The 18,940-nt window shown below is 48.2% G+C and overlaps 1 protein-coding gene across 1 annotated transcript in view; it reads left to right on the forward strand.

Annotated features, from left to right (window-relative positions):
* The first annotated feature begins 9,804 nt into the window (after positions 1–9,804).
* Positions 9,805–18,940, forward strand: part of NXN (nucleoredoxin) — an 89,157-nt gene continuing 80,021 nt past the window's right edge. The window contains exon 1 of the mRNA XM_066635748.1: positions 9,805–10,197. Within this exon, the coding sequence (XP_066491845.1) occupies positions 9,820–10,197 (378 nt within the window). The 5' untranslated portion in view covers positions 9,805–9,819. The remainder of the gene's footprint in view (positions 10,198–18,940) is intronic.

Here is an 18,940-nt window from a genome sequence, read left to right on the forward strand (position 1 = left end):
ATTCAGAGGTCACTTTGGACCTCAGGTTAAAGGCATGCTTTGTGAGAAAATGCATATGGTGCATTATATAGTCTTTACTGCTGCCAGGCAATGCTGAGGCAGAGTTTTGCCAGTCACACTAATATACTCCAGGGACTCAAAGACAGCAGAACTGTGGAGGTTTGAGTCTGCTAGGGCTATCTAAGAGGTTCAGAAGGTATCATCAACCTGCAGTTCTGACTGGTGGCCACTTTCAGTTGGCTATTCAAAATCCCCTCCAAGAGTTCTCATTGGCCTTCAAATATGGACCAATGGTCAGTAGTTTGTGATTGGTCATAGAGACCAAGAGGAATAAATTAAAGGGGGCAGGCCCCAGGGAGAGAGTTCGGCTGGTTTTTGAGGGGTAGAAAGAAAGGGCTGAAGATACAAAACTCAGGAGAGGAACTTGTGGCTGAAAACCCCAGAAGAAATTAGAGAGGGCTTGAGGGAAGTCTTCCTAAAACGTAGTTTTATAGGAGTGTCTTCAAGCAGTGACTGAGCAGAGCCATGAGTGTTTGAGGAGCTGAGAGAAGGGACCTCCTGAGGATTCCAGGTGATGGCTTAGCAGAGCCATGCAGTAACAGATCTGGTCCCCATAGCACCCTGGGGTGCAGGTCTGTGACATACCCCCCCCCCCCCACATCACACCCCTCAAGAGTATACTTATGCAGGTGTAATGGAGCCTTGCATGATGCAGTGCTTGAAAACTGAGCTTGATGGTTCAGTGGATCTGCTCTTGTGGGGAAGCCTGTGAGCAAACCCAGTGGAGGCAAAAAGGGGTAATTGGTGCTAAATTGTTGGTATTAAACTAGTTGTGGAGTGTGTCCTTAACAGTATTAAATGTAACCACTTGAGTACTAGAAAGCAGCTTTATTTTTATATGTGTAGGGTTGGTTTTGTTGGTTCATATTAGGTTGTTCTCAGGAGAAGGATTTTTTGCATGTGGTGACAGCAGGTAGTTAGTAAGAGTCCATGTGGGGGAAGCATGTGGGAATGAATGGGCTCATTCATTCAACCTCTTTGGCCCTTAGAACACCCTCCAGATGCAACCAGAGCGTAGTTCCAGCCATGTTCAGCAAAGTGGGCCAGGGGCTTTCAGGGGACAAGAGGCTGGCTGCATGCTGGATAGAGGCTCTACATATGGAGGCTGGATAGAGGCTCTACAGATAGATGGATGGAGATGGATGGATGGATGGATGGATAGATATAGATGGATAGATAGATGGAGGCTAGATAGAGCCTCTACATAGAGGCTCTGGATAGGGCTGCATATGGCTCCCAGGCCGGGGTTTGGAGACTCCTGATGTAGAGAATAAGCCTTTGATCCTAACCACACTTACCTGGGAGTAAGCCCCATTCACTGTAATGTGACTTACTTCTGAGTAGAATTGTATAGGCTTGGGCTCTAAAAGGAAGGAAGGGTGGTAGAGTCATGGAGGTAGGCAATTACTCTCCACCATTCTGCCTGAGGTGATTGCTTCAGCTGGCCTCATTGATGGGCTGGGCCTGTGTGTGCTTTGAAGAACTTCCGGGCTGATTTACACATCATTACATCCATACACACCTCCTCCCCCTCTTGCCATAAATATCAATGGCTAGAATGCTGTGACTCAGATTCATTCAGAGATTCACATTCAGTCATGTAAGCAATACCGGGTAGATGGGACTCGTCAGCCTAGGAAGGCAGCTCATCTAAGAGAAGGAAACTCTGACCTCAAACCTCCACTGCCTTGTGGCTACATCCAGTTGTGGAAAAGGCTTCAGGAGTCAACCTCGAGGCAAAATCAGGAGCCGGAGTCCCTTAGGCAGTTCATGGCTGAACACAGTCACGTTCTGGCAACTCCTGCGACGCCACTGGAACCAACCGTATTGGCTTCTGCCTTTCCGTTGGACCATTCCAGCGACGTGGAGAGGGGGGATTTGCTGCATGGGTAACAGCCTATCCTCCATACCTTCTTTACCCAGGCTTCGTGCACTGGAGAGGACACTCCAACTTCGCCATACGGCGTCGGCACAACACGGGAAGCAGCAGTTTACCGGTTATAAGTCTTTGCTCGATTGGCGTAGAGCATGACGCCAGGGGCTGCTTCCGACGGTGGGAGAGATCATTGCATCTCATTGGGTAGCTACCGTCCGCCTTAAGCTGGGCAGTCCCCAGCCAGTAAGGTGTTGCCTCGCCACGGTCCGTTAACCTCATGGGGTGCGTGGGGTTTAGGGTGAAAACCGACAAGCGGATCGACAACTCTGCACCATGCAACAGAAAACAGAAAACTACTGCCCTAAAGCTGGGCACCTGGAACGTTAGGACAATGACATCTGGCTTCTCTGATGACCTGCAAGAAATAGACGACGCACGCAAAACAGCTGTCATCGACATGGAGCTGAGCAGACTGCAGATGGACATCGTCGCCCTTCAAGAGACTAGGCTGCCAGATTCCGGATCTGTCAAGGAGAGAAATTTCTCATTTTTCTGGCAGGGAAAACCACCAAACGAAACCAGGGAACATGGCGTTGGCTTTGCGGTCAGAAATACCCTGTTGAAATCCATCATCCCACCTACTGTGGGAAGTGAAAGAATTTTGTCCCTGCAGCTCCAGTCATCAGCAGGACCTGTCACTCTCATCAGTACTTATGCACCGACTCTGTCGTCTCCAGCAGAAGCCAAAGACAAATTCTATGATGACCTGGCCACCACTGTCAAGAAAATCCCTGTAAAAGAGCCATTGTTCATCCTCGGCGATTTCAATGCTAGAGTTGGTGCTGATAACAGTTCATGGCCCACTTGCTTAGGCCAGTTTGGCACTGGGAGGATGAACGAAAATGGCCAACGCATGCTAGAGTTTTGCTGTCATCACGGTCTCTGTGTCAGCAACACGTTCTTCAACACAAAGCCCCAACATAGAGTCTCTTGGAGACATCCAAGATCAAAGCACTGGCACCAGCTCAACCTGATCCTCACCAGACGCTCCAGCCTTCCCAGCATCAAGATCACACGCAGTTATCATGGTGCTGCCTGCGACACTGACCACTCCCTGGTGTGCAGCAGAGTGAAACTGCAAACAAAGCGACTGTATCACACGAAAAAGGAAGGAAGACCTCGCATTGATACCAGCAAGACCTGGGATCAGAGAAAAGTGGAGGAATTTGCACAAGCGCTTGAGGAATCTCTTCCAGGCCCGGCCGACGCAAACGCATCCAACAGATGGGAACATTTCAAGAATACCGTTTACAACACCGCCTTGTCCATATTTGGCAAGAAGACCAACAAGGCGGCAGACTGGTTTGAAGCCCACTCTGAGGAGTTGACACCAGTCATTGAGGAAAAGAGAGCTCAAGCAGCATACAAGGCCTGTCCCAGTGAGCGCAACCTGCAGGTCCTCCGAACCGCTCGCAGCAAGGTCCAACAGACTGCCAGGAGATGTGCTAACGACTACTGGCTCCAGCTCTGTTCCGAGATACAGATAGCAGCTGACACGGGCAACATCAAGGGAATGTATGATGGTATCAGGCAGGCCCTAGGTCCAACACAGAGGAAAATTGCCTCTCTGAAGTCTGCCACAGGCGAGGTCATCCAGGATCGGGCGCAGCAGATGGAACGCTGGGTGCAGCACTACTCTGAGCTATATTCCAGAGAAAATGTAGTCACCGAAGAAGCACTGAACAACATTGAGTGCCTGCCTGTGCTGGAAGAGCTTGACAGTGAACCAACCCTAGAAGAACTTCACGTGGCCCTGGACTCCCTTGCCTTTGGCAAGGCACCTGGAAAAGACAGCATCCCTGCTGAAGTCCTAAAATGCTGCAAAGAGATCATCGTCACTGAGCTGCATGAAATCCTCTGTCTCTGCTGGAGAGAAGGTGGAGTACCTCAAGACATGAGGGATGCAAACATCATCACGCTGTACAAGAACAAAGGTGACAGGGGTGACTGCAATAACTACCGTGGCATCTCTCTCCTTAGCGTTGTAGGAAAGCTGTTTGCCCGAGTTGTACTAAAGAGGCTCCAGGTACTTGCAGAGAGCGTCTATCCAGAATCGCAATGTGGATTCCGAGCCAACAGGTCCACCACTGATATGGTATTCTCCCTTAGACAACTGCAGGAGAAATGCAGGGAACAACGACAGCCACTCTTTATAGCCTTCATAGATCTCACAAAGGCTTTCGACCTGGTTAGCAGAGACGGCCTCTTCAAGATTCTCCCCAAGATTGGATGTCCACCCAGGCTCCTCAGCATCATCAGATCTTTCCACAAGGACATGAAGGGCACTGTTGTCTTCGATGGCTCCACATCAGACCCTTTTGACATCCGAAGCGGAGTGAAGCAGGGCTGTGTTCTTGCACCAACCTTGTTTGGGATTTTCTTCGCTGTCCTGCTGAAGCAGGCCTTTGGAACTGCAACAGAAGGCATCTATCTCCGGACCAGATCAGACGGAAAGCTCTTCAACCTCTCCAGACTGAGAGCAAAATCCAAAGTCCAGCTGAAGTGTCTGCGTGACTTCCTCTTTGCCGACGATGCAGCTGTCACTACCCACTCTGCCAAAGATCTCCAGCAGCTCATGGATCGTTTTAGCAAGGCCTGCCAAGATTTTGGACTGACAATCAGCCTGAAGAAAACACAGGTCATGGTTCAGGATGTGGACTCACCTCCCTGCATTACAATCTCTGAGCATGAACTGGAGGTTGTCCATGACTTTGTGTACCTTGGCTCAACGATCTCCTACACTCTTTCTCTCGATACCGAGCTAAACAAGCGCATCGGTAAAGCAGCTACCACGTTTTCCAGACTCACAAAGAGAGTCTGGTCCAACAAGAAGCTGACGGAACATACCAAGATCCAGGTCTACAGAGCTTGCGTCCTGAGTACACTTCTGTACTGCAGCGAGTCATGGACTCTTCGCTCACAACAGGAGAGGAAACTGAGTGCTTTCCACATGCGCTGCCTCCGACGCATGCTCGGCATCACCTGGCAGGACAAAGTTCCAAACAACACAGTCCTGGAACGTGCTGGAATCCCTAGCATGTACTCACTGCTGAAACAGACGCCTGCATTGGCTTGGTCATGTCGTGAGAATGGATGATGGCCGGATCCCAAAGGATCTCCTCTATGGAGAACTCGTGCAAGGAAAGCGCCCTACAGGTAGACCACAGCTGCGATACAAGGACATCTGCAAGAGGGATCTGAAGGCCTTAGGGATGGACCTCAACAAGTGGGAAACCCTGGCCTCTGAGTGGCCCGTTTGGAGGCAGGCTGTGCAGCATGGCCTTTCCCAGTTTGAAGAGACACTTTGCCAACAGTCTGAGGCTAAGAGGCAAAGAAGGAAGGCCCATAGCCAGGGAGACAGACCAGGGACAGACTGCACTTGCTCCCGGTGTGGAAGGGATTGTCACTCCCGGATTGGCCTTTTCAGCCACACTAGACGCTGTGCCAGAACCACCTTTCAGAGCGCGATACCATAGTCTTTCGAGACTGAAGGTTGCCAATACATGTAAGCAATTAAGTAGTTAACATGAGCTTCCATTCATTGCAAACTGTTAGTTTGAGTTAGTAAGCAGGTAACACACTTGAACTCAATGAGACTTCTGACTATACATACATAGGCCTGCACTGTTAAAATATTTTGCAAAATAAAATACAGATTTAAACAGTTACGGACACTCATCTATTGTCATTTTTGATGTTACGGCTTTGAGCCAGGGATGGAAGAACATGTTCTGGTGTCTGGGTTAAACAAAGCTGTGGATGAAGCTATCCTGTGAGAAGAAAGTAAGGAAAAACACTTTGAGCATGCTCAAGAGGTCTTACTACATTTGGGCTCAATAGCACCTTTTGAGATTAAGTGTAATGTTGGAGCTGCCAGTTGATCAGAAGCCACTATGATTTTTTATCTTTGTGTTGCTTTTCACTTCTTAGGGAGTATTTGGTGTCCTTAACTGCTTAAATCTATTTTATTTTGACTGAAGGGGAGTTGCCCTGGAGGCCAAAAGGTGGGGTAAAAGTATATTTCTTAAACTTTTTTTGGTACTGTATAAAGCAGCATTTCTCAATGTCCCCCACCCTACCATTCTGCATTATCAAGCTATTGAAGTACCACTGGAAGTAACTGGTGTTGATTGCCAGTTACTTCCAGACTGAGATGCCAGACACAAAGTGACAAAAACTGGTAAGAGGCTCAAGGTAGACGGGAAGGTTGTTTCTAAGCTCATGAAAATGGAACACTGGAGCTCTGCTCTGCTGCTGTTGTGTTGCTGGTCTTGCTGCCTGGCAGTGGGGGTCCCCCTGGACACCACCTCAAGTACCACCGGAACTACATGTACCACTGGTTGAGGAACACTGATATAAAGCATTATGTACACCAGGGGTGCTCACACTTTTTTGGCTCGAGAGCTACTTTGAAACCCAGCAAGGCCTGGAGATCTACCAGGGGGGAAGGAGGCATCTGACAGACACCCCCTTTAATGTATGGAGCCCCTGCTGGAGTCTAGTCAGTTTCGTCAGTTTTGTTGCTGCATGCCTGAAGAGTAGCTAAAGTGTCAGTTTCAGTGTCAGTTTAGCTAAATATGTCACTTTCATCTAGTCACTAGATGAAACTGACATATTAACAGTTTGGAGAGACAGGGCTCCGAGATCTACTCATTTTGCCTCGCGATCTACCGGTAGATCCCGATCCACCTATTGAGCACCCCTGATGTACACAGTTGTTGCTACAGGGAGACATGGGGCTTTGGAAGGGGCCCAGGAAGACCTGAGTTCAAATTTCTTAGGGCAGTGGTTCTCAAACTTTTTAGCACCGGGAACCACTTTTTAGAATGACCGTCTTTTGGGACCCACCAGAAGTGATGTCATGGCCGGAAGTGACATTATCAATTTAGGGTGCAATCCTAACTCATTTTCCAGCACCAACATAAGGACAATGCAGCTCTAAAGTAAGGGAACAAACATTCCCTTACTTTGAGGAAGCCTCTGTGAGTGCCACCCAACTTCAGGATGCAGCATACATCCCATAGGCCATGGGCTATGCCAGTGCTGGAAAGCTGGTTAGGATTTGGGCCTCAGACTTCAAAGCTAAGCTGTCATTGGCCAAAGGTCCCATTACACAGCATGCTCATGCTGTTTTGCATAGCTTGGAATTCAAACATTCTATCCCAGAAGTCAAAGCAGAACAAAGACTTGGATCCTTCTCCAACCACACAGCCCTCCCCTCTTTCCAGCATCCCATCTTCCTGCCTATTCAGGGCAAAGCACCCTACCTCTCTCCCACTGGGAGCCTGCCCAGCCCAACAGCTATGTTGGTACTATTGGCTGGTTTCCCACCTAGTGGGTCCCAACCCACAGTGAATAATGCTCGCTTAGAGCAATGGATAGGGCTGGGGGGAGGAGAGGGAGAGAGTCTCTCCTCTCATTTACTAGAAGCTACCTTATATCAAGTCAGACCTTTAGTCCATATTGGGCTACTCCAGCGAGTGCATAAGAAAAAAAAGGTGGAGAAAAGATTAGTAAGTGGGGGTGAAATTTTGTTTTTACAAGAAAAATAATGGGACCAGGTTAGCCTTTGCAGATTTAGCAAAAGAAAGGGATGGCTGTGCCTACATTTCAGCTCCCATTCTTAACAGACACCACCTCCTTTTGGACATGGTGCTTGCTACAGTTCAACCACAGGCCCCTGCCCCAGAGGCTTCCAAATACAAAGGTGGGGCCATTGGAAAAAGTTGGTCGTCCAAGGTGTTATGTATATTGGTGTTATGTATATGTATATTGGGAAAGGCTCACAATGCCCACCTTGCAAGGACTGGCAGCCCAAGCCTATGCATGTCTACTCAGAAGTAATCTAATCTACCCCATTGAATCTAATGGGACTTACTCCTAGGAAAGTGTGGATAGGATTGGGCTCTAAGGCTGCAATCCTTTCCACACTTTCCTATGAGTAAGCCCCATTGAACACAATAGGCCTTACTTCTGAATAGACATGCATAGGATTGTGTCCTAAGGCTGCAATCCTATAATAATAATAATAATAATTAATAATTAATAACTTTATTTTTACCCTGCCTTTCTCCCCGAAGGGACAAGGCGGCTTACAACAGATTAAAAAACATAATTTAAAACAAATAAAAACATATTAGCACATGTCATAAAAACAGCAATCAGATAAAAAATAGGTAAAAAGAGCACAGAGCAGCAGCAAATCATAAAAGAATCAGGCCAGTAAAAAATATTAAAAGATGTTAAAAAAGATGTTAAAAAGGCCAAGAACTCAGAAGGCTTGTTTAAACAGAAGGGTCTTCAGGCCTCGCTGAAAGGTCTCAAGAGAGGGAGCCATTCTTAAGTCAAGGGGAAGGGAGTTCCATAGCTTTGGTGCCACTACTGAGAAGGCCCTATTTCTTGCCACCGCCCCACGTACCTCCCTAGATGGCTGCACTTCTAAAAAGTCCTTCTCTGATGACCTAAGAGGACGAGCCAGATTGTATGGGAGTAGGCGATCTCTAAGATACACTGGCCCAGAGCAGTATAGGGCTTTAAAGGTCAAAACCAGCACCTTGAATTGGGCCCGGAAACGAATGGGGAGCCAATGCAGCCGCTGGAGAAGCGGACTGACAAGTAACCACAGGGGCCGCTGAATTCTGCACTAGTTGCAGTTGTACTATCCATGCTGATTTGGGAGTAAGCCCTATTTCCTATGCTGGGACTTACTTCTGAGTAGACATTGTGTTCTAAGGTTGCAATCCTATCCACTTTGACTTGGGAGTAAGCCCCATTTCCTATGCTGGGACTTACTTCTGAGTAGACATGCCTAAGATTTGACTGTAAGGCTGCAATCCTACCCACTCTGACTTGGGAGTAAGCCCCATTTACTCTGATGGGACTTATTTCTGAGTAGACATGCCTAGGACTGGGTTCTAAGGCTGCAATCCTACCCATGTTGATTTGGGAGTAAGCCCCATTTACTTTTATGGGACTTCTGAGTAGACATTTGGTTCCAAGACTGCAATCCTATCCACAGTGACTTGGGAGTAAGCCCCATTTCCTATGCTGGGATTTACTTCGGAGTAGAGATGCCTAGGATTGGGCTGTCAGGCTGCAATCCTACCCACACTGATTTGGGAGTAAGCCCCGTTGACTGTGCTGGGACTTACTTCTGAGTAGAGATGCCTAGGATTGGGCTGTCAGGCTGCAATCCTAGCCACACTGACTTGGGAGTAAGCCCCGTTGACTGTGCTGGGACTTACTTCTGAGTAGAGATGCCTAGGATTGGGCTGTCAGGCTGCAATCCTAGCCACACTGACTTGGGAGTAAGCCCCGTTGACTGTGCTGGGACTTACTTCTGAGTAGAGATGCCTAGGATTGGGCTGTCAGGCTGCAATCCTAGCCACACTGACTTGGGAGTAAGCCCCGTTGACTGTGCTGGGACTTACTTCTGAGTAGAGATGCCTAGGGTTGGGCTGTCAGGCTGCAATCCTAGCCACACTGACTTGGGAGTAAGCCCCGTTGACTGTGCTGGGACTTACTTCTGAGTAGAGATGCCTAGGATTGGGCTGTCAGGCTGCAATCCTAGCCACACTGACTTGGGAGTAAGCCCCGTTGACTGTGCTGGGACTTACTTCTGAGTAGACACGCCCCGGCTGGGACTGCCGGAGGAGAGCTGTTGCGGGAGGCGGCTCCGGGGCGGCGTCTGCGCTGGGGGCGGATCGGGGGACGAGCGCCACGCGGGGGAGAGGGCCGGGCGGGAGCGCCCGCTGGCGGCGGCTGGGCCGGGCTGGGCTGGGCCGGGCGGGCTGCGGCGGCGGAGTGCGGCTCTGCTCTCCAGCATGTCTTCCCCGTGCGCGCCGGCGCTGGCGGAGCTGCTGGGCGAGGCGCTGGCGGCGCCCGACGGCTCGCAGGTGCCCACGGCGGCGCTGCTGGCGCGGGGGGTGTCCCTGGTGGGGCTCTACTTCGGCTACTGCGGCGGAGGCAGCGGCAGCAGCGGGGGCGGCCCCTGCGCGCAGCTGGCAGCCAACCTGGCCGCCTTTTACGCGCGCTTCCAGCCGGCCCAGGACTCGGCGGCGGGCGCCGGAGCGGCCGCGGAGCAGCAGCAGCAGCGCCTGGAGATCGTCTTCGTGTCGGCGGAGCAGGACCAGCAGCGCTGGCAGGAGGCGACGCGGGCCATGCCCTGGCCGGCGCTGCCCTTCGCCGACAAGCGCAGGAAGGTGGGCTGGCGCTGCGCCCGGGAGGAGAGGGGGGACCCAGGCACCCCCAGCCCCGGCCCTCCCCTGGACCCCCCAGGGTGGCACGTGCGCCCCCGGGCCAGATCTCCCGCCCCCTACCGGGGCTGGGAAGCAGCAGAGGTGGCCGCCAGCCGTGCTTAAAGGTCGGCTGGCGAGGGGGAGGCTCGCTCAGTCCTGCCCGTCCCCCCCACACAAAGTGGTTTGTAGCCCTCTTTCGCCCTCCAGAGTGCCCACGCCTGACCGTGTCTACTCAGAAGTAAGCCCCGTTAGGGTCAGTGGGACTTACTCCCAGGCAAGGAAGTGGATAGGATGGGAGCTTAAAGCTTTTCTTTTTTGGAGTAAGGCTGCAGTCCTAGCCACACTTACCTGGAAGCAAGCCCCACTGACTGTAATGAAACTTGCTTCTGAGTAGACAGGCATAAGATTGGGCTTTCAGGCTTCAATCCTATCCACGCTTACCTGGGAGTAAGCCCCACTGACTTTAATAAGACTGCTTCTGATTAGACAGGCATAGGATTGGGCTCTAAGCCCTGTTGAACATAGTGAGGCTCTCTTTTGAGTAAACGTACTGTTAACTGGAATTTTTTTTTCCCCTCTCCCCCTATCCTACTGCTGACCCCAAACTGGCTCCTTCAGTGGCTCTTGCAATGTTTTAAAATCAATCTGGAGTAAAATAGAGTAAAATGCACACATGTCTTGCTGGGGTGGGGGCCGGAATCCCACCAGAACAGTGCAAGCAAAACAAAAAAAGGATCCTTTCTAATAGTTTTTGTACTGATTTCTAAGATTTGGGTTAGTGAATGTATATTTAGAACAAACGGGTATTTCTGTTTCTGCCCCTGCTTTGAAAAGCAAATCTATTTATTTATGAACGGGGTAGGCAGTTCATAAATATAGGCTCAAAATCGCTTCTCTTTCCTTCTTCAGTCCAGGATTCTCAAAAACCTCCCTTTAAGTCCATAGGAGATGTTCAGCAGAACCATTCCTTCTTATACAGAGGAGTTAATCCAGTTTAAACTCCACTCTGGATTCCAGCTTTAGTAAGGGCCCAATCCTATCCAATTTTCCAGTGCTGGTGCAGTTGTGCCAATAGTGTGTGCACTGCATCCTATGGTGGAGGGGCAGTCAGTGGGGCATTCTCAAGGTGTGGAAACATGTGTTCCCTTACTACGGGGCTGCATTGTGGCTACATTGGAGCTGGAAAGTTGGATGGGATTGGGCCCTAAATTGGCAAGTCTAACACACCTTTTCAAGACCTGGTGTATTTTTTGGCCAGTACAAGAAGATGACACTGTGTCTGTCCCAAATCTTTCTCCTCCTCTTCTTCTCTTCCTTTCTTGGTTCTTTCATGTTCCTACTGTCTAACCCTCCCTCTCTCCATTGTGGTGGTATTGTATTGTATTGTATCTCCATTGTATTCAGAAGTTCAACCCCATGTGAGATCCCGATTTTGATGGATTACCCCAGGAAGAGAGGAAAAATGCTTTTATTTGGAGTTGAGGCCTATTTTCCTGAAAAAAAAATTCCAAGTATTTATTTGGAGAATTGGGGTGGAAGGGGTGAAGTGTTGCATAGGTTTGTAAGAAGTAGATTTTAAAAAAAATCATATGATTTCTTTTGTTACCTCTGAAACCTTGGCCCTTTCTTCTTGTGAGTCCGCCTGATGACAATGTGGGTCTAAATGCATTCCCAGGCAATTGTCTGCTGATTATCGCTTCTGTGTCTTCCAGGAGGTTTGTCTGGGTTACGTGTGATTTATGCTGGAGGTGATTCTGATTTTAAAACTGGCAGTGTGCACCCAGTGGGGGGTTAAATACACATCTCTGAATTCCCCTTTCGTGTTGGTGACACACTTTGAGAGGACCCAAGCTCTTTCCTTATCTGAAAGCAAAATATTCTACATACAAGAATATGGTTGGTTACATTTGTGTGAACCAGCCTGGATAGCATACAGCTGGGCCCTTGTGGTAGCGCATCACATTCTAGGTTTGGTGCAGGGGGGTTTACTGTGTGGCTGACATTGCCCTTGCCTCACAAACAAGCCCACCAAAGTGACAGGCCCGTAAAAGAATCTTAGTAGCCTGCTGACACAAACCTGTGTGTGGTCATTTTGACATGTTGGGGGCAGAAAAAGGAGAAGAGATTGTTTCCTGCTTTGTTTAAGCTGAGTTGTGTGAGAGTGTTGTGACTTTTCTTTCAGAAATTTGGTTAGGAATCACCAGAACAGACCCCAAGACCTTCCAGTGTCTGAGGCAGCATCAAATACCACTGCCACCTTCCTCAGCAGTGTGCCAGTCCTATGCCAATGTGGTTTCACTTCCTGCTCTCTGGATTTGAAACGGAGGAAACGTGGGCTGAATCTCATCTCTGTCTGTCAGACTTCCTGAGGCAGACACCTTAGTCAGCCTCACATATGGGCCAGCCCTGAGGTTTACATAAAGGTTGCTTGTAGGTTTCTTCTGATTCTACCGATTGCACCCTGGTAGCGGACTGTGCATGGGAGAGAAATGAAGCCTTTTTTGAGCTGGGCACATGCAGAGTGTGCCTGGCTTTTCATTCTTTTCAAACCAACTTGAGTTAGTGGTGGAATGTGTAAGCTTCTGGGTTTCACGGAACTCTTGGGCAGGAGCTTCTCAATGTGTGGACTACAGGCGAATACGTTTATTCTGCATTCAGCTTTTGGTGGGTTAGGACTGATCCATCAGATGAGTGAAGTTAACCAAAATGCCTGTCTGTACGCAACCTTGATGGCAGAGAAAAAAATGTTGATAACCTGTGCGGCTGAGGGTTCGCAGTCATAGTTGACATATTATTTGTTTAGTGCTTTTAAAGCGTGCATTCCTGTAAGGTGCAACTCAGAGCCAGCGTGCTACACTAGGTATTCACTGTTTAATAAAGCTATATAGCAAAAAGTTAGCATTCCCACCTCTGGAGGGGCAATTAATTTCTGTAGCGGGAAGGGACTCTGTCCCTCAGGCATAACTGAGTCCAAATTCTTCAGGCTTGTATAGTCGCCTACTTTGTGATAGAGAAGTACTTTGGGGCCACCACCAAGAAGGGTCGTGTTGCAAAAACTGTTTTCTTTTTGTCTTCAGGACCCAAGGAGTAATAGAGGCAGGTGGAGATGTTCAAAAATAAAGCTGTGGCTTGTTGGTTTTGAGGGTTTCTTTGCCAAGATGTGTTTAATGTGTTGTGCCTCACTTACTGCACATGTGAGCGAATAAGGCTGCAATCCTATACCCACTTTCCTGGGAGTAAGCCCACTTAAATTTAATTGGACTTACTGTTGAGTAGACATGCATAGGCTTGTGCTCTCAGTGTGTCAGTTTGAACCCTCTCATAATTAGAGGTGGCTAACTGAGAATTAAACACATTCGATTTGTCTTATTTTTCATAATTCAGCTTTGCACAATTGTATTTGGCATTTTGTTTGTCACAGAGGGGGGGACAAGGAAAGTGCTTGCATCCTACCCCCCCTAGAGACCTCTCTGTCTTGTGGGTAGTAGTTGCTTAAATCAAGCATTTGTTTGCACCGTAAGTTCTATTGATTTGATTTAAAAAAAGAAATCTAAGAAGCTGAATTCTATTTCCAGTCTGGACTCTTGTGCTGCTTTTGCCTAATTGCAGAATGCTTGCAGCTAAATTGAGTTTAGGCAACCAATTTATAGCTACTTAAAAATACAGTATGTCCTGTTAAGATCCCTTACAGCCAGGTAAGTGAGTAGACTCTACATTGTAAGAGCAGGGCTCTCCAGACTCCGGCCCGCAGGCAGGGTCTGGCGCCCTGCCTTATCCCTCCCCTGCAGTTCCACAGGGGAGGCTCCTGTTCATACCACAGATCACCCCGACCTTTGCATTTGCCAGCTGCTTCTGGGTTCTTTTGCCCCAGCTGGTTTCATGCCCGGATTTCCAGGCATGCATGGGGTGCTGGCACGAAGGTCAGGGGCGATCTTCAGCATGGAAGACAGACCCCCTGGCAGAACGGTAAGCTCCATCTGCTCCAGGGATGGTATTACCAGCACATGGTGGTCTCCACTTTGGAGGCCGCTGCTGTATTGTGCTCAGATTTTCTTAACCAGAGTTTAGTGGTAATCTAAACAAGTCTGGTTTTGCTGCTAAATTAAGGTGTTTAAAAGTGCTGCCACCAGCCTGTGGCTTTGGATAAAATAAAATAAAAATGTACAAAAAATGCATATTGGTGAGAAAAGGCTCCCCCCAACAGAACCACAATGGGAGCGGTTGTGGTGGTTTTGAGATTCTGGAGAGCTGTTTGCTGGCTGTTAATTTCTTCCATGCAGATCAATTAACTGGTGTTTAAAATACGAACTTGGTGTACTTTAATGCTAATGCAACTTAGAAGATCTGGGCATGTTTGAACCAGATGTGGCCCGTCCAACTTTTCAAACTAAAGGATCTGTTCTGTCTCGTTCTTTGGGCCAACTGTGATGGGTGTCTCTGGTTTTTATGTGCAAGCTGGTGAAATTCTAAGATGTGCCATATGTTCTCAAGAGAAGTTTAATGCCAAAGAATTGCCTGGTGTGTTTTCCTCTTTGATCAAATGTCTTTTAAAGTTTTTTTCATGAAAAGATTAGAAGCGTATAATCTTGTTGGTCCTAGCGAGGCCAGCCAAGGACCTTCTGACATTTGAGGCAGCATGCCAAATTCAGACTCCTCTCTGCCCTTTACCCAACTGTGTGCCAGCCTCCATCACTTCGCTTCTTTCTACTTCCACGATTTGAAAAGGTGGGGAAACAAAGTACTGTGGAAGAGGAAGTGTGGTGGGCTAGAGTGTCTCCAATGCTCAGCTGTATTCGAATTAGCCTTTCAGAGACGTAGGAAGTTAACCCACCCTGTTACATCTTTCTTCCTGACTTGTCGTCTTCTGATCAGAGCATGGCTAGGGTCAGTGAACCATGCAGAGAAATGAGGGTGGGATTCTCTGAGGCCCTAGAACAGGGTTCTCCAAACCAGATCCGGCATTTGGAAAAATCCCCCCATGAGCAACACTTACCGTTCTGCATCCCTGTGCCCAGATCGGCTTGAAAGAAATGTGACCCCCGTGGCAGAATGGTAAGTGCCACTTGGATCGGGGAGGTCTTTTTTGGGACACGGCAGTTTCCAGTTTGGAGACCTCAGCCTAGAACAGTGTTTCTCACGGTTTGTCCTCCGCCGAACCACTTCACACGGTCCACCTATTTGAAGTACCACTGGAAGTAACTGGTGATGACACCATCGCCAGTTACTTCTGGGTTGGGAGGCCAGATGCAAAGCAACAGACGCCAGTAAGAGGCTCACGGTGGACAAGAGAGCTTTTTCAAGCACAGAAAATCATGGTTTGGAGCTCTGCCCACTGAGCCAAGCCTCCTGTCGCTTTTTGCTGTGTCACGTTCCTGGTCTGGCTTCTGGGCTGCCGGTGTCCAGGGATCCCACGAGTACCACCAGATACCATCTGAAGTACCACTGGTGGTACCTGAACCTCTGGCTGAGAAACACTGCCCTAGAAGATTTAGGGCACAAGCCTAACCAGGTCTACTCAGAAGTAAGTCCTATTTTGTTCAATGGGGGCTTACTCTTAGGAAAGTGTGGTTAGGATTGCAGCCATAGTAAGTGAAATGTGCCTTGAGTTTTTGGTTCAGGTGGAGGGGGATATACCTGATTTATTGGATGTTTGTTAAACACTGATGTACACTTTCAAACTTCACATATTTCTTTAAACTGTCTGAGATTCCTAGCATGTCTCTGTGTAACTAGATGTCTTTTTTGCTTGTGCTCCCAAAATGGAGCACAAGGGATCGTTCTGTGCAGCTCAAAAGCGAGCACATCCCATTCTGAACTTCAATTGGTTCAAGAAAAGGTAGCAGTTAATTCACTCTGAACAATAATTATTGATGTGCTGCCATCGTGCTTACCATGTGTAACAGAAAGATAGTAGTTACTCAAAACTGTCAGGAAGATTGGGCTGTAATGAAAATTGAGACGATGGAGTTCGGTGTTGGGAGGGCACACGCCCAAGTTGCTGCCCAAGTTTGGCTTAAGTGTTGTAGCAGCAAAGGAAAATTTGTTCCTTTCAGATTGAATTGGAAGATAATCTGCTTTGAAAACCATCGAGCAGGTGAATGTGGCACCCTGCCGCTCTCTCTATTGTGAGATTCCTTTTTCTGGGGCGCATGCTTGCGCTTGACTGTTGGGAATGTGCTTGGGCTTTTCTGCGTGGAGTGATGAGAGGTTTTTTCATGTCACTTCAGCTCTCTGCAGTGGGTGACATGCTAAAGCTTGCGCTGTTCTGAACAGGGAACTTGCTTGCTGCCCCTGCTCGCATGCATCTGGTGGAATCTTGGCTGCCCAGAATCTCTGGCTAAACTAGTATATAATGGTGAGCGCCTTGGAAATTCTCTTCCTGCATTCCATATCAATTTATTTTTCTTCCCCGGAGGTTTGCTCTGTGAGGGGAGGAAGAGGGAGAAACAGTTCGGCAGGTGTGTAGTGAAAAGCTGACCGTGGAAGGTGGCAGTTGGCTAACATCTGCGATGTCACGGATACTTGGAGCAGTTTTGCGACTATTTTGAAAATGTGGCTTCTGTTCTGTTTTTCTAAAGGAAAAGTGAAAAATACACAAATGGGTGAAAGTAGAGGCATGTGTGTGTTTGATTATTTTAAAAAGCAAGCAGGTCACCTGAAGCTTGGAGAAACTTGTTAGAATGTATGTTTGTCATGCACCTTGTGAAGCTGAGCTGACATTATGCCTGAAGAATCTGCTGTTGGACTTCTGTTTAAATGTTGTACTGGTCTTTGCATCTGAGGGTCTCTGTCTTCCCATCCTCTGCTGGACAGGGTGTATTGCATATTCAGTTGAATGCTTGGTGTAGCTCTAGAGAGGAGGGGGCTCCACACATAATAAAGTTTTTGATTGAGCTCCTCCTCCTGACTGGCCCCCCCACTCATTGGCACTAATGGAACCTGGTTACTTAAAACAAAATAAGAACCCTGCTGGATTGGACCAAAAGCTCATCTAGTACTGTGTAGTGTTTCCCTAGTGACCCTGGGGAACTCCCAAGTTGGGCATGAAAGTGGCTGCTTTTGCCTGTTCTGCCTCCATTATCTAGTAATTAATGGTATTCTGCCTCTGTGTGTTGGTGGTTCCATTTTAGATACCTTGGCTAATAGCAATTGATCCATGAATTTGCCTCCTTTATTGAAAAGGGGGGGGCATTGCTACATCTTGTGGCAGTGAGTTTCACAAGTTGTTTTTACATTGTCTAAACCAGCAACAGGTGTTGAATTGATCTGCCAGTGCTCTTCTTTTGCTGTCATCTTGTATGAGGTGACTGGTGGTCAATAACTGAAATGAATAATGTTTAACGGGTCTGGATTTTAGGCAGGCTTGGTGATTCTCACTTATTTCCCTGTAAGAAGGTTGAAATTTGGACCTGGCGGGCTCTCTTGCCCCATGTGTTAAGTTCTAGCGCCATCAGTAGAAGTTGCAATGAACTTTACATCTTGGCCTTGCTCACCTCCTTTCCATTCTGCAAGCAGGGCAATAAAAAGGCATGAGGGAATCTTTTAAAAATGTGGCTTCCAGAAATCTCGGTGTGGTTTGGGTTTGTTTGTTTTCCTGCAGTGTGCAAAGTAATCACGGGCTGGATTGCACGTTTCCGATCCCTGTATAGATGTGACTGCGTTTCAAATATGCTCTTAATCTGTAGATAAGAGGCCAATCTATAATCTTTATAACCTGACAGTTACACTGGATTTCAGGGTTTCTAAGCAAAGGATTTATAAACTGTGGCATATGTGGATTTGATCCTCTGGAGAAGAAGATTGGGTCTGTTCTGTTTCAGACTGCCAGTGGGGGAATCATATTTTTGCATGCTCCCAAGAGTTAAATAATCACACATAACTCCTTGCAAGTAGAAGGCTAGCACAGCAGGAGAGGGCTGAACTAGAACCTTTTCCCAGTGTGCTAGCTTTTTCTTGCAACTGCTGCTCTGCTATGAATTTCATGGCTCCCTGCTCAGATCAGTGCAAGCTCACCTATTGCAAAGGTTCAGAATATTTTTCTGCTTACACAACCAATGCTATTGGGTGGAAGATCTCAAGAAAGAGATAAATGATGAGGGGTGAATGCATATGGGTTGACCTTGGTTTGGGGTTACCCCCTACTTGACTGGCATGCAGAGGACTGGGGGGTGGAAGGAAGAGGAGAAGCCAGGGTCTTGCATTGTACTGGGTTGGGAGGAATGCAGAAATGGCAAGCGGATTTTTCATGCTTCAGCTTACAAGTTCTGATAAATTTCTGAGTACATGATTTCTGAGTGTGTCACAGCCTTGCACACTCGACTTCTCTACTCCGTAGAGCAGTGATTTTCAACCTTTTTCATCTTGCGGCACACTGGCAAGGCACTAAAATGGTGAAGGCACACCAACAGCTTTTTGACAGTTGACAAGGCACACTGTGCTGTCAATGGGGGCTCACATCCCCTAATGGTTCTATTGATAAATGACCCTCTCCCAAATTCACGCGGCACACTTGGGGACCATTCGCGGCACATCAGTGTGCCACGGCACAGTGGTTGAAAATGGCTGCTCTAGAGTCTGTGTCACTCTACAGTCTAGAGCAGTGATTTTCAACCTTTTCCATCTCATGGCGCACTGACAAGGTATTAAAATTGTCAAGGCACACCATCGGCTTTTTGACAATTGACAAGGCACACCGTGCTGTTGGAGG

Source organism: Tiliqua scincoides, chromosome 8 (assembly GCF_035046505.1).
Source record: "Tiliqua scincoides isolate rTilSci1 chromosome 8, rTilSci1.hap2, whole genome shotgun sequence".
Lineage (NCBI taxonomy): Eukaryota > Metazoa > Chordata > Lepidosauria > Squamata > Scincidae > Tiliqua > Tiliqua scincoides.